At 39.4% G+C, this 11,301-nt stretch overlaps 1 protein-coding gene across 1 annotated transcript in view; it reads right to left on the reverse strand.

The window, feature by feature from the left end:
* Positions 1-7,190, reverse strand: part of LOC110519016 (c-Maf inducing protein) — a 38,794-nt gene extending 31,604 nt beyond the window's left edge. The window contains exon 1 of the mRNA XM_036974229.1: positions 6,217-7,190. Within this exon, the coding sequence (XP_036830124.1) occupies positions 6,217-6,543 (327 nt within the window). The 5' untranslated portion in view covers positions 6,544-7,190. The remainder of the gene's footprint in view (positions 1-6,216) is intronic.
* Positions 7,191-11,301: the final 4,111 nt, after the last annotated feature.

Here is an 11,301-nt window from a genome sequence, read left to right on the forward strand (position 1 = left end):
AAAATGTGGGAAAAGTTGGGGTATGAATACTTAAGGCACTGTCCAATACCATTTTTAATGTAACTTATTGTGCGTGTATCTGGACACAGGTGCATGCACAAATGCACCACATATGCATGCATGCACACAAATAGCAAAGCAAGACAAAAAACTAAAGTCACTTGAGGAGTGGAACCTTGCATCTCTGAGAAATTCAAATGAAAAAGTCTATATTACAGGAGCAAACAGATAGGGTTAATTGAATCCCCTAGAGCACAAGACATTGAAAAGCCATCTTTCAACCAATTTTGCTCACTGGGAACTACCATAAATTGTCAAAGATGCAATATCCTGTACAAGAGCTTGCTGTGGTAACTTGCATCAATCTATCTTCATCCCTCATGTTGTTTTATTCACTTTTGCTTTATGGTCTTTCTTCATCTAATTTAGTCTCTTTTTATTCAGCTTTTCTTCCTTGAGGAGAAGTGGAGTACAGCTCTTCTCACCAACACAGCTATGTTGCCATGGAAACAAGGAGGTGAAATGGAGACATGTTTTTGTTGTTTCCAGGGAGAACCAGGTGGAAAGCATCTCTGTATTCAGGTGCACTGGCAAACTGATCATATGAACGATGAAGACAATCAATGTTGATCTTGCTCATGATATAGTCTAACAATCAAAGCAGGTTTCAGTGGTCACTGTTCATGATCAATTCTTTAGCTCTTGTAATGAACACAATGAATTTACCAACACTGTGCTCACCTTATTCAATTATACCCCATGTGTCTTTATAGGATGTTACAATCAACCAAATTTGAGGATGAATGTATTTTGGCAGCAAAAACATTGTACCACACCAAAAAAAGATGGTAAAAAGCATTCATTGTAAATTAATCTGAGAATGTATAGAAGGTACACAAATACTGCCAGGCGCTTCTACATACCGATGCAAATAAAATATGAAAACAGCTATTCACAAAAATGCAGCATTAAATCTCTCCTTCCATTGTATAGGCATTATGGGTATTGCTAGCCAAGTACTCTCCACCATTTTCTCATTTGCACATGTTATGAACATCAGAGACCAGTAGATGGCAGTTGCCTCTGGACAGCTTGTATGAAGGATATCCAATTAATGAGACTTCAATGGCAGCCTGAAACTATGAGTGATTAGAGAAACAGAGAACACAGTGGTTTGAAAGGTACATTAGGCTACTTTGTAACACAGCATCAGTTTGCAAAAGGTGAGGTATGGAGGATTATTAATCAGGCATGACCTAGTGGACCTGAGGTTAATCAGTTCAAGCCATGACGCATTGGGGGATTCTGACTGGTGTATGTGGACAACTCCATATAGTGACTGTGACCTGCACAATATGTCTTGATCTAATACGAGACAGGCTGCAGTGGACCTGCATGTGATAGCAACCATTACCCCGTTTTCTTCAAACAAAAACACACATTTGACAAGCTGTGGTTTTTCTTTTTGCCAATACCTTGATAAACTTTATACTGGTTTTTGTAATGTTATACTAGCCGAGTACTTTAAGCAATCACATCTGGTCCGGCAGGCATGAAGGCTTCCAGTGTGAAAGATGGTAAAAAATAAAAGTGAAATGGATTATGGGATACAGGGCAAATAGGGTGTAAGCGTTTCATCATACAATGCTGGAACATACTATTATGTAACTCACAGAAATATTTGTCTCTTGGCTTAGATTCAATAATGAAAAATAAACAATACAATTGTGCCAACATGCCTTCCCAAATATCATGCAAATGGCCACTTTTCTATGTGTCAAAATGAATGATGCAGTAAATCGGCTTTATGTGCAGCAAGTTGTAACAAAACAGGTTATTATTACTGTAACTGCATAATAAGGAACCAACCAGTAGGTTGTAAATTACCAACCAGGCTGCTGTCTGATAAACAAGCTCTAGTGTAAGTGTGAAGGACTTTGAATACCTGAGCCGACAAGGTGAAAAAATCTGTCTGTGCAGGCACTTAAACCTAATTTGCTCCAGAGGTACTGTACTACTATGGCTGACCCTGTAAAACAACACATTTCACTGCACCCATTCGTGTGACAAAATATATATTTTTAAATGTACTGGGATTTCACTCTATGAACATGGCAAAACAAACAAAATACATTAAAAGGTATTACTTTGGGAAATGCACTGTGAGAGCTGAGACAATCACGCTGTGAGAGCTGAGACAATCACGCTGTGAGAGCTGAGACAATCACGCTGTGAGAGCTGAGACAATCACGCTGTGAGAGCTGAGACAATCACGCTGTGAGAGCTGAGACAATCACGCTGTGAGAGCTGAGACAATCACGCTGTGAGAGCTGAGACAATCACGCTGTGAGAGCTGAGACAATCACGCTGTGAGAGCTGAGACAATCACACTGACACTGACAAAATAGAGCCCAGCCAGGACCTCACCACAGCAGAGGTTCCAAAGGTTCTCAATATGATGAACCATGTAAGGGAGGGGAATAATCTAGTTCTGATGCCACATGACCAGCTCACTGCCCTTCCTTTCACCACTCTGTTACTCCCTCCTGAACTGCCAAGGATCCCATGTACTGTATACCGTGTCTGAGTACTGGGCTACACAAATGTTTATACTTGATAGCACCTGTTCCACTGTTACTGTACAGATTGGGTTACAAAAGGTGGCAAACTTATGGTAGTTTAGTACCACTTCAGTTAGAAAATCTATAACATTTGTTGTAACATCTGTATTTGATTTAAAGGGATTTCTGATTAACAACACCCATTGGTCAAATGCACACGAGCTAAACCACTGCTCATCATAGTTATGGCATACAGCGGGCTACTGTACACTTTTATAATAAGGCCTAAAACGTATTTACTGGGTCGGTGACAAATAGGCCTAAGTCTATATGTCTAAAATTATGATAAAAATCACATTTATTTCATTAATGCACACGTTCTCTTTATTTCTCCCTCTACTGAATGTTCTGGAAAAGGGGACAGTCAAATGTAGGTTAATAATAAGAAACCATATGTCAGGGTACTACAGCTTAATTCCAGACAATAATTCAAATATTCTCTTAATGGGTGATTATCCCAACAAAAGGAGGATGATCCTGTATTTGAATGTGAACACGTGTCTGCCAAGAGGTTCTCTGAGGCTTCTGTGTGTGTCACAACTGCGTATTATAAATGTCTTCACTTCATTTTTACGCTACAATAATAGCTATAATGGAGTATGATGTGAAAAATAGTTTGGTTTTTCAGTCTGACTTTCAATGTTTAGATTGTATTTTTTATTTATTTAACCAGGAAGGGCTCATTGAGATTTGAAATCTCTTTTTCAAGAGCGTCCTGACCAAGATAGGCTGCACCAAGTCAATACACAATTACAGACATGAACAACTACAGGTAATCTAGTAAAAAAACAGAATAAATAAACTGTAAAAAAACAGTTAGCAGGATAAAGTCCTGTGAACGAAGAGAGTACCCACCACATTTCTGAACAACAAAAACGGCCAAATAAAAAGGTAGTAAACCCAAATTGGCTTTGTAAATAAAAGTATACCAGTGACTGAGCCTACGATTGACAAGAGAAGGCCAGCCAACCCTTGTATGTAAAGTGTCGATAGAAAGTTGCCTCATCTTGTGTTTTCAGTTGCTTGCTGATAGTAAGGTATCTCTGTCTAATCTGAGCTCTTTGGGGAGTAGTATGGCCTAACCCTGCTCAACCTCATGTTCTTAGTTTCTGTCTGTTCGTGTTCGCTTCAAGACATAATAGGACCCTTGAGATATCAGAACTGCAAGCTAATCTGTAGGCCTTTGTGAAGGAGGCGTGACAGGAAGTTCTTGTAATGGGTTGGTGTTACGCAAATATGATGCAGGTTCTCAATAGTGACTGGCCTATGCTTAAGAAGAGGAATGATTCACATTTCTCATATCAGGCCCTCATCTATTTATACAGTAGCCTACCTCATTTGTTGAAACTGAAGCATCCACATGGCTTGGAGTTTTGTCCTAATGTAAATTATGACAGGAAAGGAGTAAGTCTGATAGGAGAAAATGCACCTGAACTTGTGTGGCATGGCTCAAGTTTCAGTCACAGTTTGGTGACCCAATACACAAAGGAAACATAATTCAAGTTGTTTTTAGTACAGAACAACAACAGTTCTGCACTCGATAATTTGCGATTGAACTAGTTATAGACCTGACTTGTCTGACATATAGTCAAACTGTGGAATTACAATGTATGGGGGAGAAATAATTTCCTTATGGCTTTAATGTGCAATTTATTAAGAACAGTACCTTGTTATGAATACTATATTGACACATCAAACAATACATGTAACAGCTCACTTCTAAAGACAGACAGACATTACAGATTTAAAAGTAAGACACTGACTGTGGCCCAAAGAGACCATTAGCCACAGACAACTACACTTCCATTAGTGACGCACCGCCAGACACTAAGCACCTGTTGGACACCTATTAGTGACCCTGTTGCTGAGAGGGACTGTTATTGATAATGGGGTGAGGTGGTTAGTCAGCACCTTACTCTTCACATCTGATAGAATGAGCTGTGAAGGAAGACATAACTTTTTTGTAAAGTTATGTAGTCTACCATATTTTAGGGATATATATATATTCTCATCAACAACTAGGTCAAGCCACAAAATAATGTCTAATTTGTCATGATGTGTGACAAAGACGTCTTGTCTGGGAGTGTTTGACACTTGTAACTGTACTGTGCTTTTCATTGAAGCACTGCGGCATTAGTGTGATTATCCACAAGTTAAGATGAGCTATAAGAATAGATTTGACAGTATGTCTTCGTAAATTGTAATGCAGTCTACCAAGACAAAACATTTGTGAACAGCCCCATGGGTGACTTGCCAATTGTACTGCAATTAAATTATACCTTGTGCATAAGTGTAATACATTCAAAACACACCATGTTCATATTCTTATTTAAGTAACTTATTAAATACATAATTAAATATCCCCACCATTGTTTACTATATGAAGTCTATTCATAATAAAATCTGAAAAATATCAAATGTGGCATTATTAGCTTACTGCATGCAGCATGGGTGAAATTGTTCAAATGGGTAAAAATGTAAAAGAAAAAAAACAATGTCCTCTTAGAAGACCTGTTGATAAAACAATGCCCTAAGCCTTATGACAACTGTCCCACTGCTACCAGTAAACAACAGTAACAATAATAATAGCCTAACAGTGATCATGATCATATTTTTTTCAACCATTTTAGATGCATTTAACCAGGAAGTCTCTTAATAAGGTGTGAACCTTTTTAAGAGACCAGACACTTATAGGAAGAGTAATATTAATACTATTTGTTTGGTTTAAAAACTCATATTTCGTATGGCATTCCTGTTGAAAACAGTTTTAATCTATGAGCTATGGCTTCATACAAGGTTTACACAGCAGATCAGAGTCCAATGAGTACAGTAATTTTTACATCACAGTTAGGATCAATTCAGGAAGTGCATTGAAATTAAATATGATAAATGCCTATTGTTTTCTTCTTGAATTCACTTAATTAAAAACTGAATTGATCCCTGCCCTGGCCTGGGCCAACAGTATTTAATGTGATACAAATCCATAGGAGGCAGCTGTTGGGAGATTAACATTAGGCCCAATTCAGCTTTCATAGACTACAGAAAATGTCATCCAATACATTTGTGAGCATGCCATCACTCACTGCCCACAAAACAATGCTTTAATACAGAAATAACACGTCAGTCCGTGCCTATGTATCCAACGTGAGGACAACAGTAGGCCTAGGCCGCCGAGGACTGATAAACCATATCAACAGCCATACATGTTTGATGAACCAATAGTCCTAGAGATTATCAAATGTTATAATGATATGAAAATCGTAGCCAACTAAAATAAAAGCGTAGAAAATAGGAGTCCACTGCACAGTCGTCAGAGGATGTGTGTAGGTGTAGCGACAACAGTGTCACCGAAGAGGGAAATAAAGCAACAATGTTGCGATCTAATTATCAGCTGAGCAAATGGAACTTGGAAGGTAACAAAGGAAACTGATAGGCTACATTTTCTGCTGTTAATCACAGAAAATGCGTCAATCGTCGTGTTTAAACGGATTATTACAAGTGATAACAAAGCCCACATTTAAAAAAGACAGCATTGGGGGGGGGGGGTGTAAACATTGTACGTGCACACAATGTTGCAACAACAGTAGCAACTCACCGTCGCAGACGCCAGGCTGCAGTCTGTCAAGGTGAGGTGGTGCGGTTCCCATCTTCGTAAGAATTTTGAGGTTAGAATTTTGCTGAGGAAGGTCCGAGGGTGTTTGACCACACACACCTGGATGTCCCCCTCCTGTAGTAGTTTATATCGCATCCCGCTGCTGCAATGGAGAAGGGTTCTCTTGCACGGCCCGGCGCCTAACTTAATATTATTCCCCTCCGGTGGCGTCGGCGCAGACATCTCCCCCAGCAAAGGCTTGCTCTCCTCAGATTGATAGAATTGTTTATTATGTAGCTCGTTACCCCCGCCGCTGCTGTTAAAATCCATATTCAACTAGTCGCAAAAAGATCCTATAGGTAACAATGTAGGCCTATCTAATATTAGTTTAAATATATATATTTCAAAAGAAAAGCCAATTGGATTGGATTGTAAACCTTGGGAGCAAAGCTACCGCGATACGACCTCAATTGTTAAAAGAGTGTTGTGGGCGAAAAACAGACACGGCGGAGCCACTGATAGAAAAGCCATGAAAGAGTCTTTGATGGGGGTATTTCAGAACGGAAAAGTAAAAGAGCAGTTATTGGATAGGCAAATAATCCTATATCCACACCATTCCCACTGTAATGTCTATCCTGTCCGCGTTTAGCACCCCCAACGAGCTACTCAATATGTTCGGGCCATGTCCATTCTGCCAACTCCAGTCCAGATAACATCTTCCACAGATTGAACTCATACAAGTCACGTAGCTTTGATAGAAAACACCCAAATCCAAAGGCGACGTGTTTCTTGGTCTTTAAACGGTCATTGGCATGGTTCCTTTTTACTGTCTTTTTCTTCTATCTTCGTGAAAGAACCCAAGCACTTCGATAGAGCCACTTGGATTGGTCCCTTCTCGTTCATGTGATACCAAAGTGACGTCAATGGGGAGGCAAGCGGATGCGCTGTGCGTCTTTTAGCTCCACTGTCTGCTGCCTACTATGTGATAGGAGGGTGTACAGTTTCCTCAACACAAAAATGGAGGGCGCACGACCTACATGTCAATTTTCTCGTCTAGCAGTGTTGTCTCTATTTTTGTTAAAGAAGACTGCGTTTGACACGGAAATCAATCATTCTACTTAATAAATGTTGCTGGAATCACGGGCGTTATGAATCATAAGAAGACCCGATAGGATACTGAGGGAAACATTTGGCAATATTTAATGAGGATATCCGCCTAATTGTCGGTAGGCTACGGTAGGTAGGTCGGTAGGCTACTGTTTCAATTACAAACCGAAAACGGTTGTAGGCTATAGTTTCCATTTTATTGCAAATTCTTTAGCGTTTTGATTCACATTATAATAAACATGAATCACTGACAGTTTCCTTTAACTGTGAGCTCAATGTTGATACTTCATTCCCCGAATTGATTGATTAGCATCCACACGGTCTGTGATGGGGGACTGCACAACACATAACCATTAAAACGGTTTCAGCAATGGGTCAGAGACTCCTAGTCCCATTCTTGACCCACAGTGACAGTATGAATTGATGTTTCCAGATGAAATCTAAGAAAACAGTTGTCACAAACCTACTGTATGTAACAGCCTTTGTTGACAATACAGTATGGGCATGCTGAAGGGTATACTGAGTAGGATAAGTATTGCAGAGATAGAAGAGGGACCTCTAATGCTGCGTTCATAACCAAGTGGGAAGTGGGAATTTACCACATATGACTGGCAAAAATCCACTTGAACCGACCTCCAACTGGTCGGTCCAACAAGTGGGAACTCATATCATCATGAGCTCTGACGTCACCTTGCTAACAGCATTTTCGGTAGTTAAATGCAACAAAACATTTATAAAAAGCTATCTATTAATATGGTTTTTGAATGGAGTACCTTATTTACAAGCATGATAGCTGTACTTTTAAATTGATGGTTTATGCAGCTTGTTGGCCATTAGCCAATCAGCGTTTCTAAATGAATTCAATGCATGTGAATGCATCCAACTGGTGTTTACGGCATCACAACTGGTAAATTCCTACCTCCCACTTGGTTACGAACGCAGCATTGTCTTAAGTAATTGGGCCGGTTCTTTTCATTAACATTTGGAAATTATGTTTTGTTTGTGGGGAGGGACACAGCAGGTAGACCAGAGTTAAGCAATAAGGCCTGAGGAGGTGTGGTATATGGCCAATACACCACGGCTAACAGCTGTTGTTATGCAACACGGAGTGCCTTAATAGAGCCCTTACCCGTGGTATATTGGCCATGTCTCACAAACCCTGAGGAGCCTTATTGCTATTATAAACTGGTTTCCAACATAATTAGAGCAGTACAACTAAATGTTTTGTCAAATCCGTGGTATACAGTCTGTTATAAACTCGGTGGTTTGAGCCCTGAATGCTGATTGGCTTACAGCCGTGGTATATCAGTCTGTATACCACAGGTATGACAAAACATTTATTTTTACTGCTCTAATTACATTGGTAACCAGTTTATAATAGCAATAAGACACCTCAGGGTTTGTGATACAAGGCCAATATACCACGGCTAAGGGCTGTATTAATGCACTCCGCGATGCCTCATGCGTAAGAACAGCCCTTAGCCATGGTATATTGGTCATTGGTTAACCAAAAATATTGTATTTTCAGCACGGTACAAAACTGAAAGTAAGATGCAAAACGAAACTTAAGAACGGGAAGCATAGAAATAGCGTACATAGAACATATCTAGCGCATCTAACTAACATTTCTGTAAATTTGGTCGGGTCATCCAAAAAGTTACATATTGCTTCGTCTCTCCACTAAGGTCTAGATGCTCCCATTGGGAGCTGAACACATTTCTCTGAATGCTTTTTCAATTCCACCCACTCCCATTACGCAACTTGACCACAACATTGCAGAGGTAGCACTCTTACCAATTGTGCTCCATATTTGCATCACACAATAGCAAGCCTTGGTCTGTCATGCCTGAACGCTTAGTAAAGCTGAAAATGAAAGACAATGTGACTGTCATTATGCAGTTCAGACATTTCAGATATAAGAGGAAGTTAAATAACCCCCTATGTAGTCTGTTCTTTAAATGATAAACCACATTCAAATGCAACAAACATAAGGAGGTCCCAATACCTTAGGGCATAACAGATAGTTTCCTAATTTCTGATTCATTAATTCCTTTACAATCAGCATTAATATTTAAACATTGATTACTCTCAACGTAAATCTCAAAAAACAGATTTTTGTCAAAGCAATGAGTGGCTTTCTGTTATGCTTCCCTTCACATGCCACTGGTGGACATGAACAAGTCTCATCAAGTTGTCCGGCAGCACAGTCTCTCAGGTCTCAGTTTAACATTAGCTACTCATCAGTGTCCCAAGTCACAAGATCTCTTGTTAAATTATGAGGACGTAATGAGAGCAGCTTGATTTAAATTAATTAACTCCATCCTGATTATCTTCAGTAATCCTGTTGTGTTAAAGGGAAACTCCACTCAAAAACGATTTGGCAATTTTTTATAAAAAATGAGACAACAGCAGTCAAGTTTTAAAGATATTGGTCTTTCAGGAAGCAAAGAGTCACCATCCACATCATCATCATTTAAAATGCACCATATGGCTGTTTTCTTTTGCTTCTTGATAGTCCAATATCTTAACTTGACTGATGACATGAGAAACATTTTTGGACTGTATCGGACATACACACACTTCTGGAGAGGATTCTCTTGGTTAACTACTTTTTCCAAAAAAAATCAACAATAACCAAAATATAATGGATTATTTGGGGAAATAACTCCTCAGTAACCCCTGAATATAAAAAACATCCTGAATGCTACCCGATTTAAACCACTTCAAGCAGGGCTGAAGTCACAGAGGAATAACTACCCAGTTGACCACACAGAGTCGTGTTTAATCGATTTTGTTAAACCAAAAGACACTCATGATTGAGCTCATTCCATGACACCTTCCTTGCTACACCACAGAATTGAATACAAAATACAAATAGCTTTGAATTTATGTTCCTCTCACATCCCTATTTTGGTTAACAACCACTTGATGGTACTATTGCAGAATTCCCAGAAGAACAGTGCTTAAGTGCATCAAAGTGTTTTGATAGCTACACAATGGGTGAATGTTTTGTGAAAGCACTGTTTCGACCACTGAATGTGGATAGTGTTTAAACTGTGTGAGGGACACTGGAATGTTGAGTATCTCTCAGCAATACACTGTAACATGCTGCAAGTAAACAGTGTTAAGTGGAGATTGTGATACAGTATAATATGTGTTCTTGGTGCTTTTTTTTTTTTTGTCCTGAGCTCTGTTGGCTGCATTAATAAGGCATTAAGTGTGTGTGTGTGAATGCATTTTCTCTAATACTGTATGTGTCTGTGTGTGCTGTAGTGTATAGGTGATGAGTTGCCCTTCTATTGAGACGGAAAGCAACAGCTGTAACTCACACAGAACAAATGGGGTCAACAGATGCCAAATTTGTCCACTGACTGAAAAGCCAGTTCAAAAGGTCATCAGCCAATTACACCCAGCAACTTAAAATCCAATTTATGCTTGATCCGAAAATGTGGTCCGAGTCTCCCTAATGGAGGGTGCGACGCAATTGCAGAGCCTCCGGAGGCATAAAGATGCCAAATTGAGATCTGTACCGCATCGCCATGGACCTCCCAAATTTTGTAACAATGCAGAGGGCTCCATATACAGTTGAAGTCAGAAGTTTACATACACTTAGGTTGGAGTCATTAAAACCTGTTTTTCAACCACTCCACAAATTTCTTGTTAACAAAAGATAGTTTGGCAAGTTGGTTAGGACATCTATTTTTACGTAATTTTTCCAACAATTGTTTACAGATTATAATTCACTGTATCACAATTCCAGTGGGTCAGACGTTTACATACACCAAGTCGACTGTGCATTTAAACAGCTTGTAAAATTCCAGAAAATGATGTCATGGTTTTAGAAGCTTCTGATAGGCTAATTGACATAATTGGAGTGAATTGGAGGTGCACCTGTGGATGTATTTCAAGACCTACCTTCAAACTCAGTGCCTCTTTGCTTGACATCATGGAAAAATCAATAGAAATCAGCCAAGACCTCAG

Source organism: Oncorhynchus mykiss, chromosome 1, assembly GCF_013265735.2.
Source record: "Oncorhynchus mykiss isolate Arlee chromosome 1, USDA_OmykA_1.1, whole genome shotgun sequence".
NCBI lineage: Eukaryota > Metazoa > Chordata > Actinopteri > Salmoniformes > Salmonidae > Oncorhynchus > Oncorhynchus mykiss.